The 16,541-nt window shown below is 36.1% G+C and overlaps 4 protein-coding genes, 1 long non-coding RNA gene and 1 pseudogene across 5 annotated transcripts; all 6 read left to right on the forward strand.

Annotated features, from left to right (window-relative positions):
- Positions 1–850: 850 nt before the first annotated feature.
- Positions 851–1,417, forward strand: LOC120470028 (histone H4). The gene has a single exon (XM_089131474.1). It carries the CDS (start codon positions 865–867, stop codon positions 1,174–1,176), a length of 312 nt encoding a protein of 103 aa, XP_088987600.1. The 5' UTR covers positions 851–864; the 3' UTR covers positions 1,177–1,417.
- Positions 1,418–3,278: 1,861 nt separating this feature from the next.
- Positions 3,279–5,528, forward strand: LOC148998531 (uncharacterized). Its single transcript, XR_016168595.1, has 3 exons — positions 3,279–3,731; positions 4,786–4,902; positions 5,078–5,528. It is a non-coding gene; the product is annotated as an uncharacterized LOC148998531 (long non-coding RNA).
- A 1,678-nt stretch (positions 5,529–7,206) lies between these two features.
- On the forward strand, positions 7,207–7,821 carry LOC120470023 (histone H2B). The gene has a single exon (XM_039659402.2). The coding sequence runs from the start codon at positions 7,240–7,242 to the stop codon at positions 7,612–7,614; it is 375 nt and encodes a 124-aa protein (XP_039515336.2). The 5' UTR covers positions 7,207–7,239; the 3' UTR covers positions 7,615–7,821.
- A 3,601-nt stretch (positions 7,822–11,422) lies between these two features.
- On the forward strand, positions 11,423–12,096 carry LOC120470027 (histone H1 pseudogene; annotated as a pseudogene).
- Positions 12,097–12,800: 704 nt separating this feature from the next.
- On the forward strand, positions 12,801–13,968 carry LOC120470018 (histone H2A-like). Its single transcript, XM_039659398.2, has one exon. It carries the CDS (start codon positions 12,840–12,842, stop codon positions 13,224–13,226), a length of 387 nt encoding a protein of 128 aa, XP_039515332.1. The 5' UTR covers positions 12,801–12,839; the 3' UTR covers positions 13,227–13,968.
- Positions 13,969–13,972: 4 nt separating this feature from the next.
- Positions 13,973–14,494, forward strand: LOC148998532 (histone H3). Its single transcript, XM_089131370.1, has one exon. The coding sequence runs from the start codon at positions 14,012–14,014 to the stop codon at positions 14,420–14,422; it is 411 nt and encodes a 136-aa protein (XP_088987496.1). The 5' UTR covers positions 13,973–14,011; the 3' UTR covers positions 14,423–14,494.
- The last annotated feature ends 2,047 nt before the right edge of the window (positions 14,495–16,541 follow it).

Raw genomic sequence — 16,541 nt, forward strand, 5'->3', positions numbered from 1 at the left:
CCAAAGGCTCTTTTAAGAGCCACACATTTTCTCCCCGAGAGTGATTTCATAAATTTTATCATTGTTTAAGTTTGGATCAGCCCAGCAAAATCAGTTGCTTTGTAGCATGTGAAAATGTAACAAACAAAAATATGTGATTCCTAAGCATTTGCTGCATTTTATAATACACACTGCGGTTGTTAAATTCATATAGACGTCTCAATTTTTAAAATTAGTTGGCATAAGTAAATTTTTATTTTATTTTTTATTTTTTGAACAATTATGGGATATGATGCACAAATATACGACTGATCTAATCTATGCTCCAGCTTTGCCTTTATGTAACTGTTACCCGTAAAAACACTGAGCTTGAAAGCAAAGGCGCTCAGCACAGCCATTAGCCAGTAGGACAGCTCCAGGACAGCAACTTGTGCGCCATCCACGCCATGAGAGTCGCCATCATGCCCAAAGACATCCAGCTGGCCCGCGGAGAGCGCGCTTAAATCCACAACTCACACAAACCCAAAGGCTCTTTAAAGAGTCATCTCAATAACTCTAAGAAAGATTTCCATATTATGGTATTTTGAAATATGAACATTTATATAGCACGTTGATTTTTCTATTTTTAATGCATTAAAGGATATATATATATATATATATATATATATATAGTTAAATAACATAGTACAAATATTACTTATATTCGACTTATTTCCACTACTATAAGGCATCAAAAGACATGGATATGGAAATGCGTAACTGATGAAGTTTACTAGAACCGCCCATGAATGTGGTTTCAACTAGGTCCGCTGGCTGACTATAAACCCCTGGTTCCGATTGCGTAGTCTGTATTCAGTTTCTTTGAGTTGAAGAATAATTGTTGTCATGTCTGGAAGAGGAAAAGGCGGGAAAGGACTCGGGAAAGGAGGCGCTAAGCGTCACCGAAAGGTTCTTCGCGATAATATCCAGGGAATCACTAAACCCGCTATTCGTCGTCTTGCTCGCCGTGGGGGCGTCAAGCGTATTTCTGGCCTGATCTATGAAGAGACCCGCGGTGTGTTGAAGGTGTTTCTGGAGAACGTCATCCGTGATGCTGTGACTTACACTGAACACGCCAAGAGAAAGACCGTCACCGCCATGGATGTTGTGTACGCGCTGAAGCGACAGGGACGCACTCTGTACGGGTTCGGCGGTTAAGAGACCCACGAAGAAGAAAAAATCCAACGGCTCTTTTAAGAGCCACCCACATTTACACACAAAGAACGAGTTTCTAGTTGTTGAAGTGTGTAGAGACGTAATAAATTAACGATTAATGTTAAATGTTAACAAAAAAAAAAAAAAAACGGATTTAAATGAGAAAAGAGAATTGGATAATTAACGGACAAACTGAAACGTTGGACATTTTAATATAGAAAGTCAATTTATTTAACCACAGGATTGAGTTTTTAATGTCTTTTTTTTTTTTTTTTTTTTTTAAAGCTGTTCTCAGGCAACATTGTACCACAGTGGAACAAATCAAGTTACCATATCCATCTTCACTCTCCGTGCTGGATTCACTATAATCTCATCTTCCACATCGTATGATCCACCTCTTCACCCTCATCAACAGCCAGCTGTGTTCTATACCTTTTATAGATGCTACAGGCAGTGTGTAGATATAGTATGTGAATTACTGTTCATTACAGATTGAATATTTATTTAATTCTAACTCCTTGCAAATATAGGGTGACCAACTGTCCTGTTTTCATATAACAATTTTCTATCCATACAGAGGAGGCATAACCTGCTTTAAATGTATTGAAATTAATAAGGTATCTTTGACTAAACTTAGAGTATCATTTGAGTTGGCCCATGTGTTTGCTGGGCCGAGTGTCCTGGTTTTTGGTAATCAAAATATGGTCACCCTAACAAATATAATACATTTGTATTCCAATCTGGATTGTCCTTCCACTGTGGTGTTATGTTGCATTGAGGCAACACAGATTTTTGTTATTTCCTGATATATAAAGATGATATATAATGTTAAGTGCTTGAAAATACTTATTTTTGTGGGTGATTAACTACGCAAATTATTTAAAATGAACTTTTCTTTGGGGAAAATATGAAGACGTGCACATGTGCTGAAGTAAAACACAAAATGGCCCCCTGTGGCCCAGGTGAAAAAGACGTTGTATTAAATGTATTAAAAATATATTTGAAATACAAATAGTGTGTTTATAATACATTTGTATTTACAACATGCTTATTTAAAGTGTACTAAAAATGTATTTTATTGCATTTTAGTATATTTCTAAAAAGTATACTAGAAGTACATTGGTAATAAATATATATTTAATTACACTTTTAAGAAATATACTATAGAAAAGCATACTTTTAATGTATTTATAAAAAGTATATTAGTAATATATTGGTAATAAATGTATGCTTTATTATATTTTTAATAAATATGCTAATGATAATTATACTTTAAATGTATTTCTAAAAAGTATATTAGAACTACATTGGTAATAAATATATGTTTAAATACACTTTTAAGAAATACACTATAGAAAAGCATACTTTTAATGTATTTCTAAAAAAGTATATTATTAGTACATTGGTAATAAATGTATGCTTAATTATATTTTTAATAAATATGCTAATGACAATCATGCTTTAAATATGTTTCTAAAAAGTGTACTAGAAGTACATTGGTATTTAATTACATTTTTAAGAAATATGCTAAATACAAACATATTTTAATTGTATTTAAAAATGTTTTACTAGAAACGCAATGCTAATAAATATACACTTAATTACACTTTTAGAAATATGCTAAAAACAAACATAGTTTTAGTGAAATTTTAGTGTATTTACAGAAAGCATACTTGTTGCTAAATTAAAGTAATTTTTGTGTTTACTTTGTGTGTATAGCAATTTGTAACCTTATAACTTATTTAACCTTGTATAGGACTAGAGCAATATATTTTTAATATTTATGTTATACTGTAGCATGTGCTTCAGCCCTGCTTTAAAAAAATATTGTGAAAAACAAATGAGACATATATATATATATATATATATATATATATATATATATATAAATAACGTTATATATATATATATATTTATAAAGTTTAAAAATTACAAGTAATGCACTTCTATACTTCTGCATTAATTAATCAAATAGTCTTTTCCACAAAACTGAATACCAGTACTTGCACACATCAACATAAAAGATCAGGTGTACATACTAGAAAAACAAAATAAATTTGTTAAAGCTTGACTCTTACATTTGTTCAGCCAAAATGAATAAAAAACCTGTTTATAAAGCATGTTATGTTTATATTAACAGAGTTGTTTCTTTTTTTGTGGCCATTAGTTAGTTAGTATTTCCAGCTGCATTCATTTGGACCAATCAGAGCCAATCTTTTCAAAACAAGCTTGCCGGCAATTGTCCAATCACACACTGCTATTTGAACTTACATGTTGGGCGGGGCGCGGACAGCGGATACTGACTGTCTGTGGTATTCCATTATAGCTTCGGATATTTCAACAGAAATCATGTATTTTCCAAATTTTGCTTTTTTATTTCACTGACTCGGACCTAGTGAATGTGGATAGCACCGATCTAATATTAAGAGAACACACGAGCAGATTACCAGGTCGTCAGCTCCCGCGAACAATTTAGCAGTGAAGAGGACAACGCAGAGCTGCGCCGCCACGACATGGACAGAGCAAGATACTGCCAGAAAAGATCTTACTTCTTGGTGGTAAGTTTATTAGTTTAAGTGATTAGTATAATTGGCTTTATTCTCACTTTGGGTTTAGAAAATATTTTCAGAAGTTGATGTCGATGTTCTGTGGATTACTGCGTTTCTGTTGATTTGACACTAAAGCGAGTTATCGTCTATCCATTGACGTCTATCAACTTAATGTTATAGATCTAGACAGTGACATAAAACAACTATAAAAACATTGCACACTGTGTTTGCAGAAAAAAAGGTTATTAATGGTGATTACACGACAGGCTTGATTGTCCCTAAGTAACGTCTTGTGTTTTAAATATTATAATATATTTAAAGCTCTAATAAAACTTACACATTTGTGATATTTAATTCATAGTAAAATCTAATTCATTATTAGTAGGCTGTCAGTTTTCATGTCAATTCGATAAATAAATTAAGTTGTAATCACCAACTATAAGCTTTCACAAAACCAATTATTAAATATCTTGCACTGAGAAATTAAAACGATGTTAAATAATGAAATGAGAGATTTTATATTTAATATTTAGCCTAGCCAAGGAATTTGCACATTGCAAAGACATTTTTTTATTAAACCTGTGAGTAGATGAGGAGTAAGTAGTAGTTGATCCTCTTGATTTGTAACTTTTTGTTGGTGAAAAACAACAAAAACAGTCAATATAGTGTGTCATGTAGCAGCTAGTTAAGTGACCTATTATATATTAACACGTATTTGAAAAATTGCGTCCCCCGCATGAATATGTATTTTGCCTGATTATGCATTGAATTATGCAATCGCATAATCGTGTTTTTCTCGAGGGACTGATTTATATGATTTTATGTGTGGTATTCAGCTTTTTTACATTTAATCAAGTCGTTATCAGCTGTCACCAACTTGTAACTTTCAATAGAATGTTCTGTCTTTATTAATAATGAATAATTACTTTAATAATAGCGTGGAAGTTACAGTAATGGTTCGTTAAATCATTTAAACAAAATACAAATTATATATGAAGAACACAAACTAGTGTTTGTTCTGCCCTAACTTTGTATAACATGCAACTTTATTTTTTTCTTGTAGAGCTTCCAGGGATATTAGCATCTCCCAAAGAGGCCCTGGAGTCCATGAAACGAGGTTCATTCAGCTCAAGCCCAAGATCTGGCATCTGAGCTGTGTCTTCCTGAAACCTCAGAAATGGTTAGAAAATTCTTTATGATAAAGAAAAATCCTATTTGTTATAATAATTATATCTGACTTTTTGTGCACTAATACTTCAGTAAGTGTTCTGAATTAAGTAACAAAGTGACAGCTTTTTATTAGAATTATAAATGAACAAGTTTATACTAATGCTTGTTTTATTTATTCTTTCCAGATTTCTCTCGGTGGTTCTGATGTCCCCAAAAGAGTCTATGGCAGACTGAACAAGTCACGAACTTCTCTTTTTACTCACGACTTGGCCACTTTACTTTTTGCTATTGCATTTCACTTTGTTTGACTTAAAGGATTAGTTCACTTAAAAAAAAAAAAACTTTTGCTGATAATTTACTCACCCCCATGCCAAGATATCCAGGTCATTCTTTCTTCAGTTGAAAAGAAATTAAGGTTTTTGATGAAAACATTCCAGGATTTTCTCCATATAATGGACTTCATTGGGAACCAAACGGTTCAAGGTCCAAAAGACAGTTTCTGTGCAAACTGTTCAAAGGGCTTTAAACGATTCCAGACGATGAACAAGGGTCTTATCAAGCGAAACGATCGGTTATTTAAAAAAAAAAAAACAACGTTTAAGTTTTATAAGCTCAAATGGTCGCCTTGCTCTGTTCTGTTATGCATGTTCATAACTCTCCTATTCGAACTCGTTCATCAAAATTAACAAATCTTTTTCCGAGTCATTAGGTTCATTCAACGAACGAAATGAATGAATTGACTCGAAAAAAGATTTGTCAGGGCTGCCAACTCTCAAGCATTCAGCACGAGACTCTCGCAATTGAGCCAATTCTCATGCTTTCATGACAAATTGACTGTTAGCCATTGGACCTTGAACCGTTTGGTTCCCAGTGAAGTCCATTATATGGAGAAAATCCTGGAATGTTTTCATCAAAAACCTTAATTTCTTTTCGACTGAAGAAAGAAAGACATGGACATCTTGGAAGACATGGGGGTGAGTAAATTATCAGCAAAAGTTTTTTTTTTAAAAGTGAACTACTCCTTTCAGTTAGTTTATTTATTTATTGTTCTGTTTAATACCTCTGCAAATCAATGCATTTTATGTTAATGTATTTTATTGAGTTTTCATAATGCTTTACTGATGTAGTGCATTAAAGTTTATCTTTCAAAAAGTGTTTGTGTGTTTTGTAGAAATATTTGTTTTGTTGAATTAAAATGTTTAACTGTATTTTTAATACATTAAAATATATTATTTTTATATTAAATGGTTTTTGGAAAAAATATATTTTTAATATGTTAATAGTGGGTCCTACAGTGTTCTACTAATACATTATTAATAAGCTGAAATTATATTTAAAATATACTTAGAACGCATTAATGTGAAGCTAAAAGTATACTAATGCTGTATTTCTAAAGTCGATTTAAAGTGTATTAAAATACACTTTAAATAAGTGCTATTATATTACATTAAATGTACTTAAAATGGTTCCATTTTAGCACATTTTAGTATAATAAAATATATTACTATTACCTTAAAATTGAACTTAAATACATATTAAAATACACTTAATATACTTGAAGTTGTTTCAATTTAGCACATTTAATACATATTTAATACGGTACATTTAAAATACATTAAGTATATCAAAATAAGTACAATTTAAATATATTTCCTTTTCACCTGGGGGGTCATGTGACCACTATTTTGCACGTTTATGATTGGTATTTGAGTTCTTCTATCATGAGATAGGTTAGGTCTCATTTTATCAAACAAACAAAGAAACAAACCTACCGACTATATTAGACTATGTTACCTGGAGGCAACACCATTCCAAGCATAGAGGGTTGAGTGATTTGTATTTTTACTGTGCTATATTCACAGTTCTGATTTGTAGTTAATTTAACGTCGTTATAAAGACTCTCGAAAGTTAGTGGTCATGTTGTTTTATATGTATATACTATTTTTATGTAGATTACCGTATACATAATACAAGGCTAATTCTGCTTTTAATTTACTGTTTAAATTATATATACAATACTCTACGTACGAAAATAAAATCTGAAATGATTCAGAATAATCCATTTATTCATTCCTGAAAAATGCGGGAAAATGAAACAAAGAAATGAAGTCACGGGGGATGGTAGTTGTCGATGGGCGTGATTAACATTTCAAAGCTTCTGATTGGAACGCCTACAATTCAGGGAATGTTTTATGTGACCAATGAAATCGTTATATGTTTTGGTCCAGGAAGCCTACCAATCACAGAGTATCGTTCCTGCCTTTTTAAATTAGCATAGAGCAGTGCATAAAAGCCGCCTGCAGTGACACAGAGCTACAGTTCATTGAGTTTCACTGACTGAAATATCATGCCTGAACCAGCGAAGTCTGCGCCCAAGAAGGGCTCGAAGAAGGCCGTCACTAAAACCGCCGGCAAGGGCGGAAAGAAGCGCAGAAAGTCCAGGAAGGAGAGCTATGCGATCTACGTGTACAAAGTCCTGAAGCAGGTTCACCCTGACACCGGGATCTCCTCCAAGGCGATGGGGATCATGAACTCTTTCGTCAACGACATCTTCGAGCGCATCGCCGGTGAATCGTCTCGTCTCGCTCACTACAACAAGCGCTCCACCATCACATCGAGAGAGATCCAGACCGCCGTGCGTCTGCTGCTGCCCGGAGAACTGGCCAAACACGCCGTGTCTGAGGGCACAAAGGCCGTGACCAAATACACCAGCTCAAAGTAGAGCGAGTCCGCTCAACAACACAAAGGCTCTTTTAAGAGCCACCCATACTATCTGTGAAAAGAGCTACAGTTCTCTACACTATTCTGGGTACATTAGTTTTGGAAATTAATAAGTGATCTTCCTGATTTTAATGTAAATTAAATTAAGCTGTTTATTTTCTAATTCATTTTAATAGGCTCAACTGTTAGAATAAAAATATACGTGTATGTATCTGAAGCAGTAATGTATTTTTTTTTTCTTCAGATTTGTAAAATGCAATAACAGCATTATAATAACAGTTTTAATCTGACAGCACAAAGAGACACCAACAATCTTACATTTTGAAATCATCAGCCATAGCATACAGTAAAAAATATAAATGATAAAATCTCTAAAATACATGTAACATAATAATGAAGAATTATTAATAAAATAAATAATATGAATACAGACACTATCATAAACATTTACCATTTTAGACGCAACGGTTTGGAAAATGTCAATGCTTGATCTGGTTTGTCTTATAAAAGATATTCCATCTGAAAGAAGCATCATAAGCAAATGGTCCTATTGGCATTTTTTATATTTCATTAGTACTATTCTTTTAAAATAAAAAGTTGACCAATTGTGTTGTTTTGTTGTAGGAAAGTCTATCCCTTTAACTGCACTTTCATGTTTCAGCACTAGAGGGCACTTCATTAAGATCATGCACTTCATACACCGCACGCGCTTGGTCACGATGAGCATGTAAACTTCAAAGCTTTGTGCGTTCGTGCAGAAAAGTGAGTATTTCTTATTTCCTGTAGAAATGTGCACTATAATAATGTTGTTTATATTATTATAATGGTATATTAATCTTGCAAGTTGTATGTGCACAAGATAATGTTATTCGATACTCTGTCAGAAATGTTATTCGATGTCAGAAAGCTAACGTGCTAGTTCCTCAGACAATGTTATAATGTGTTGTCATATTAACATTTAAAATGTTACTCTGTTGCCATTTTACAGTTATTTGACATGATACACTATTAGAATTGTGGAATTGCTTGTAAATTGTTGATTGTTGATCTTCTGTTCAGTATGAAAATATCTGTTGCAATTTAACAATGACTGTAATATAATTTTGTCTAATTTGTACTATTATCCTTTGTTTCAGACCACACACACATATACAAACATCCATATACATGTTATTTATGTGCCCAGCATATTAAAGTTTTGGATGTAACTCTCCGAGCCCTTACTCTCTCACCGGAGTCACCAGTCTTTAAGGCCTATCTGAACAATCCAGAGTTCCATCTCTAAATTTGTAGAATGATGTCGATGGAGATCTGTTAGCTTGAAATATAATAAAACTGGAGTTTCACACATTCAATCTCAATATATAAAATAGATGCATATATGTCTCAGCTTTTACTATTTACAGCTTTTGCTGCTATGTTTCAAGTTGGATGTGAGTAGAAACATATGTGCTGAAATTGCATCAGTGGAAAAAAAAACATTTCTCATTGATATGGGTCTGTTATAAAAACTTTATCTCACTTTCATCACATTACTCACTTATATTACACTACTCACTTATATTAAATTACTCACTTATATTACACTACGCACTTATATTACATTACTCACATCACATTGCTCACTTATATTATACTACTCACTTATATAAAAATTACTCACTTATATTACGCTACTCATATTACAATACTAATTTATATGGATCTCTTCACTCAGTGAAACACCCACTGAGAAGTGGTGGCACATTTAACAGGATCACTTACTGGTGATTATATTATAAGGAACGTGAAAATAGAGACACCAGCCACCATATTCACATTGGTGGAAGCCAGAGTGCCTGACATCAAATTAACGTTGAAGAGTTGTGTGAACTTGCAAGTCAGGCACTGTAATTTGCTCTGGCCCCCTTCCTGTTTGCAGGAGTGATGAGTAGACTGTCCTCACTGAATGGCTGGTTGTCTAAGTGGTGTCCACAAAATACTATAGAATTCATAGGCAATTGAAAAAGATTTTGGGGCAGACCTGACCTTTTGAAAAGAGATGGTATTCATCTCTCCTGGGATGGTGCTATTCTTCTCTTTAGTAATATGGCGCATAGTCTTATAGCTCAAACATGACAATATGGGGCTCAGGTCAGGTCAGGAAGCAGATATACTGGCTAGATTACTACTATAAATACAAGGCTTGTTTAAGTGTCACCGGCCCACCGGTGGGCCCAAAGAACTGTAATAAAACAGTGGGTAACAAAACGGTGGGTTTCTAAAACAGTAATATCCTATACTAAACCTAAATTAATCTTGATTACAGAGGAACCATAACTTATCAATTTGCAACAAGAATACTTTCATACTCCTAAGGCGTTTTCAGATGTTTATTTTGAAACATCAATAAACATGAAAAACCATGAAAGAATGGTAGAAGACTCAGTTTGTTTTCATGCCGAGAGTTCAAAAGATAGTATCCATTCAATTATTTTATATATAAAAAAAATGTTTTAGATATATATATATAAAAAAGAAAGATATTCACCATTTGTGATGTGGCAGAGAGCTATAATGCACATGGGTGTTCTTTTTATGTGTTTCTTAGAGATTGAATTCATATAAATGTCTGCCAAACTTATAATTCTACTTCTAAATATGATGTCTACTTCATGAATTGTAAAAAAAAAAAAAAAAAAAAAATGGTTCAGATCACTCAAACCACATATGGAAATGGAGGTGCCCTTACATGGGCAGGAATGGAGTCTGGTTGTCAAGTGAAAAAGTTTTGAAAAACTTTTTTCTTTCCTGTTTCACTTTCTTAATTTATTTCACTTCTACATTTTTTTAACAGCATATAAAAAGATTAATCCTCAGTCTCAGTCCCTGATGTTTTGAAATAGGAAAGAAAAGCCCTGAGACCTGCAGAAAAAAAAACAAAATATTTAAACTGTTTTAACTTCATTAAATGTTTTCTGTAATAGTTTGAGCATATCCGAGTGGGGAACCATTGGCAGTGAGGCTGAAACCGTAACAAGTCAGACAAGACCAGTCTAGAGACCTAAATTCTACACTAATCTATCCCCATCATTTCAGTTCACACCATCATTTAAATAGAAAAACTATCTATCTATCTATCTATCTATCTATCTATCTATCTATCTATCTATCTATCTATCTATCTATCTATCTATCTATCTATCTATCTATCTAAATATATCAAAAATATTTGCCCATTGTACATACATGAATTAGCATGTAATGTTAGCCTGCATCAACGATGTATTTGAAGTTTTTAATGAGATAACATATGGATGGATCTGCTGACCCAAGATGGGGCCAAACAGAGTCATAGACAGTCGGAGACTCCGGATGACGTTCATGTGCTTCCAGCTGCCCAAAATAACAGCTTATGAAAGCCTCATAACGCTCATCACTGATGCTGATTTCATTAAAGTCTCTTTCAGACTGTTAACTGAGCACACAAAGGACGCGTGCAGGCTTTAATCAACTATTCCATTAAAACTATCCATCAGATTTGCACGCGATTTTTCCCCGCGGCCGATGATCGCCTTGGATTTGGTCTGACGAAGGCAAACGTAACGTTTCCTCTTCGAGTTTTTTAGTGTCTAATGAAAGCCCAGATCCTCTGCTTGGTGTTCACTTAGTTTTGACTGTGACAAACTGTTCAACAGCTCCAGTTTTGCCCCAAATGTAAGAGAAGAAAACACAAGCGTCAGCGAGGCATAGACACCGAGCGGGGCAGGTTGAGTCTACGAGGTTCTCATGTGTTATTTAAGACCGCAGCGCCTCTCGCACGTTGTTCGTTCATTGCTGAAACCAGACAGAGTTACTTTGATATCCGAATATAGAGTGAGAGAGAGAGAAAATGGCAGAAACCGCCCCAGCCCCAGCCGCTACCGCTCCGGCAAAATCGCCCAAGAAGAAGTCCGCTGTTAAAGCCAAGAAAGCGGGTCCAGGCGTCGGCGAGCTGATCGTCAAGACTGTGTCCGCATCTAAAGAGAGGAGCGGTGTGTCCCTCGCCGCCCTGAAGAAAGCGCTCGCCGCCGGTGGATACGATGTGGAGAAGAACAACTCCCGCGTCAAGACCGCCATCAAGAGCCTGGTGACTAAAGGCACCCTGGTGCAGGTTAAAGGGACCGGCGCCTCGGGCTCATTCAAGCTCAACAAGCAGCAAGCCGAGACCAAGAAGAAGCCCGTCAAGAAAGCGGCTCCTAAAGCCAAGAAACCCGCAGCCGCTAAAAAGCCCAAAACTGCAGCAGCAAAGAAGCCCGCCGCTAAGAAATCTCCGAAGAAGGTGAAGAAGCCCGCCGCTAAGAAAGCAACGAAGAGCCCCAAGAAGGCAAAGAAACCAGCGACTCCTAAGAAAGCAGCCAAGAGCCCGAAAAAGGCAAAGGCAGCCAAACCCAAAACGGCGAAACCTAAAGCAGCCAAGCCTAAAGCAGCCAAGCCTAAGAAGGCAGCTCCAAAAAAGAAATAACTTTACTGTTTATTCCTCAACGGCTCTTTTAAGAGCCAACCACTAACTCTGAGTAAAGAGCAAAACTCGTGAATTTGAATGATTTGATAATTCTGGAATCAAATAGCCAATGTGACGTAAGACCACTCAGACTAATGCAATCAAATAAGTCATCCAAGTTTAGGTTAAAGGTAAAACATTTTTATTCATAAGAAATTGATTGGAAATGTCCAAAAACTGTATAAGGATTCACACAGTATAATCACAGTCCAAATATTATGTTATGTAACAGCAAAGAATATATACACAAAATATGATGGAGAAATGTGGCAATACAAAGAACCACACACACACACACACACACACACACACACACACACACACACACACACACACACACACACAACAATAGCAGTGATACAGTTACAATATTACATTTAGGATAATAATAATACTGTACAGGATCAGATCTGGTCAATATGCACAGAATATAGCGTATGAAATGTGTAGCACTTTTGGTAGGAACAGCGTATATTATAAATTGTACTTTGAATTTTCTATCAAACATGTCAGTGATTTCATCTCTTCCGTCTTGTTTTCATTCCAGCAAAAGGGGGGGCTGGGCTTTGGAGAGACGTTCAGTGATTGGTTTGAATCTTATCATAGTCGAAACCAATAGGCGTCTGGCACTCTCGTATAAAAACTGGATACGGGAGCAACGTGGAACTATTTTATTTAGTCAGCAGCAGTAACTGATTGTAATAATGAGCGGAAGAGGTAAAACCGGTGGAAAGGCTCGTGCCAAGGCCAAGACTCGCTCTTCCAGGGCGGGACTGCAGTTCCCCGTCGGCCGTGTTCACAGGCTTCTCCGCAAAGGCAACTATGCCCAGCGCGTCGGTGCCGGAGCTCCGGTGTATTTGGCCGCTGTGCTCGAGTATCTGACCGCTGAGATCCTGGAGTTGGCTGGAAACGCCGCTCGGGACAACAAGAAGACCCGTATCATCCCTCGACACCTGCAGCTGGCGGTGCGCAATGACGAGGAGCTGAACAAGCTTCTGGGTGGCGTGACCATCGCTCAGGGTGGTGTGTTGCCCAACATCCAGGCCGTGCTGCTGCCCAAGAAGACCGAGAAGCCCGCGAAGGGAAAGTAAACTCACGGAAGTTTCTCTTCTAACCAAAGGCTCTTTTAAGAGCCACCCAACTTCTCCACGAGAGAGTACTTTCATTTGTCTCTTTTATTTCAATTACTTTTCAAGTCCCCTTTGATAAATAATAAAACAATAAAATGTACTGTACAATGCTGATTGTTAAGGGGAAAAGAACCCCGAAATGTATTGTGACCCCTAACCTTTAAGTGTGTGCGCATATATATATTTTTAAATCTGACTAGAAATTCATGCCCAATTCCAATTAAGTGATCTATTTAATCGTTATTCCCTCTCACTAAACTATTTGTAAGGATTTGATCAAGTATAATGGAAGTGCAAATAGTTTTGTCAGCATGGCTAAAAATATTTAAAGTAATATATTAATATTGATACACAATAATATAAATACAAAAATATAAACACAACGTGGTGATTAAGTATTTACGGTACTCCTCTCAGTTTTTACTGTTAGTGCCACAAGTCCAACTAAAGTAAGTTTGCTGTACAAATATAGACCTGATTTAATTTTCATGTACACAGAGAAACAAAGGATGTTTGGGCGGGAACCACAAACTGTCGTGTCTCGTTTGAAAACAGGAGGTGCACAGCCATTGGCCAATTGTCATTTACAGACGCCAGACAATAACCAATCGAATATCTCTGCAGCAAAGCCATCCAATGAGCGCATAGCAGCCCCAGGGATAAATACGCGCTGTGGTTTGGACAACAAGTCATTCGTTGGTGTTTTCTACTGAACAAAGCCGTCAACACAAACCTTCTCTGAAACAATGGCAAGAACTAAGCAGACCGCTCGTAAGTCTACCGGAGGAAAAGCTCCAAGGAAGCAGTTGGCCACTAAAGCGGCCCGCAAGAGCGCACCCGCTACCGGTGGAGTTAAGAAGCCTCACCGTTACAGGCCCGGTACCGTGGCGCTGAGAGAGATTCGCCGTTACCAGAAATCCACTGAACTGCTGATCCGCAAACTGCCCTTCCAGCGTCTGGTGAGAGAAATCGCTCAAGATTTCAAGACAGATCTGCGCTTCCAGAGCTCGGCTGTCATGGCCCTGCAGGAGGCGAGCGAGGCTTATTTAGTGGGTCTGTTTGAGGACACCAATCTGTGCGCCATCCACGCCAAGAGGGTCACCATCATGCCGAAAGACATCCAGCTGGCCCGCCGCATCCGCGGAGAGCGCGCTTAAATCCACCGCAGAAGTCAAACCCAAAGGCTCTTTTAAGAGCCACCTCAATAACTCAATGAGAGATGATTTTCTTATTAAGTTTTTTTTTTTAAGTGTGGATCAGCTTTCTGATTCTTATCAATATTTAAAATAAGTGCGTAAAAATGTAATTCAGTTCATGAAAAAAGTCAAAATGAACTGTTACTTACCCTATATTTCAGAAACATCCTTTCCTGATTCTACTTATAACAATTACTAATTACATGTTCTAATGTTTCACTTTCTTATTCTACACACAACCCAGTTTCATGTTATTTTAGAGGTACTATTTAATCCAGTATGCCCAACATCATTCTCCAAATAATGCCCTCTTCCTTTTTATTTCTATTTTCTCTCATTTCTCCTACCTTCTTCTGGATACTAACATTCTTGCTTTAGTTTTCCATATTCCACTCCTCCTGCCTTTTCCATTTCTGCTGTGATTACGCTTTTAACTTCCACATCAACCACTGTTTATGTTTTTTTGTCTGCTCATTAATTTCCGACTACTATATGGGCTGGAATCCAGATAAATGTTACTATTACTCAGGCTTTAATGATCCGGTATGCAGTTTGGGCTATTTCCAACATACTGTCTTGCTTCTGACTGCATGTTCTTGAAACTGGTTAGCACACTACTTGAATCTGATCCTATTAACACTTTGTTTGCCTTGCTTTACTATTTAATAGCCAAACTAAAATAATAGCCAAAATTTCTACTGTAAACACAGACAATTTATCATTAACTCTTTTATTTAACGTAACATTTATTTCTGGTATAATGAACGCAGCTTCTATTTTCATCTGCTTTTGATGCAACTTAATAAACATTGTATAATTGTCCTCTAAATCCCTGAATTCTGTCAATACTTCTCTCTTTTTTTCACTCCAAAAGGTGCAAATCTGCCATCTCAAACATCTTGTTACATTTAGTATTATTTAACATTTTTCAACAACATTCTCTTGATGTTTTTTTCACTTAAGTTTTTGTCAAACCATATCCCGAGATACTTAAAACAGTCCACTCTCTCTAAGTTTCTTTCATAATTTTTAGGTTGAATATGTTCTTGAAATATTTTCCTTTGTGAAAAAAAGACTGCCTTTTTTTTGCCACTGAAAATCTAAAACCATCTCCCATCACTCCACCTTCCCTATTGCCTCTCACATTTTCCTCATATTCTACATTTCTTTCCTTTTTCCACATAACGCCGTCATCTGCAAATAATTCAACACTTATTGATCTATCGACTCGTGAACACATATGTCCAACACATATGATACTTCTCTGTACAGACGGTCAAGCTATATTGAGCATTGCTATATTGAACTTTAATTGTTGTATTAAAATGTATTCTTTCAATTATATTTGCTTTCTGAGGAGCAAATGTTATCTGTTTTTCTCCCAAACGAGTGAATGTTTTACCATTGTGTTTTGGTACACTTATACTACGCTAATAAGCCGCTCAGACTTGATGGGAGCTCTTATTTGAATGCGGTAACAGTGAAAATAATAGGGATTTGGTTTATGTTTGATTGTTAAAACATAAAGGGGTCATTGAAGCCAACAGTTTAAGGCACCATTTCTTTGTTAAATCTCCAGTTAGACTAAAGTTTAGTGTTAGTCTTCTTGGTTGCAGGTTAAGGAACCACTGCCATTATTGGAGGTTGACTGAGTTGTTGTTCTGGACACACTGGCGCCAGCAACCCAAATCTGTGACCTGGAAGGTCATGACGTGCCTCCGAGTGTCAGATGCATCATTGATGGAGATATGCTTCGTCTATCTGTATATGGAAAATTACTGTGTTTATCTATTTCTTAGCCAATGAGAATCATTCAACGTGTAAGCAATGACGTAGCTTAGACCTTGAAAATGGTATAACTGCTGTGATCTTAGTAACTGTAAGGGGGCGGCCTACGAACTCCTGAGTGAGTCTTGGAGCCGACTTCTACTGATGAAACTGCAAACTATGTTCAGTAAACTTTTCTTTAATTTTGGATAATTCTGACTCCGGGTCTTCATTCTTCATATCTGGTTCTGGGTCTTTTGACTGTTAACCCCTAACAATAGATACACAATATATATATATATATATATATATA

This window comes from Pimephales promelas, chromosome 1 (genome assembly GCF_988280905.1).
Source record: "Pimephales promelas chromosome 1, fPimPro1.hap1.1, whole genome shotgun sequence".
Classification (NCBI taxonomy): domain Eukaryota; kingdom Metazoa; phylum Chordata; class Actinopteri; order Cypriniformes; family Leuciscidae; genus Pimephales; species Pimephales promelas.

What these genes read in the sequence shown, in the direction of transcription:
- LOC120470028 (XM_089131474.1), top strand. Translation starts at nt 865, where the DNA reads ATGTCTGGAAGAGGAAAAGGCGGGAAAGGACTCGGGAAAGGAGGCGCT.
- LOC120470023 (XM_039659402.2), top strand. Translation starts at nt 7,240, where the DNA reads ATGCCTGAACCAGCGAAGTCTGCGCCCAAGAAGGGCTCGAAGAAGGCC.
- LOC120470018 (XM_039659398.2), top strand. Translation starts at nt 12,840, where the DNA reads ATGAGCGGAAGAGGTAAAACCGGTGGAAAGGCTCGTGCCAAGGCCAAG.
- LOC148998532 (XM_089131370.1), top strand. Translation starts at nt 14,012, where the DNA reads ATGGCAAGAACTAAGCAGACCGCTCGTAAGTCTACCGGAGGAAAAGCT.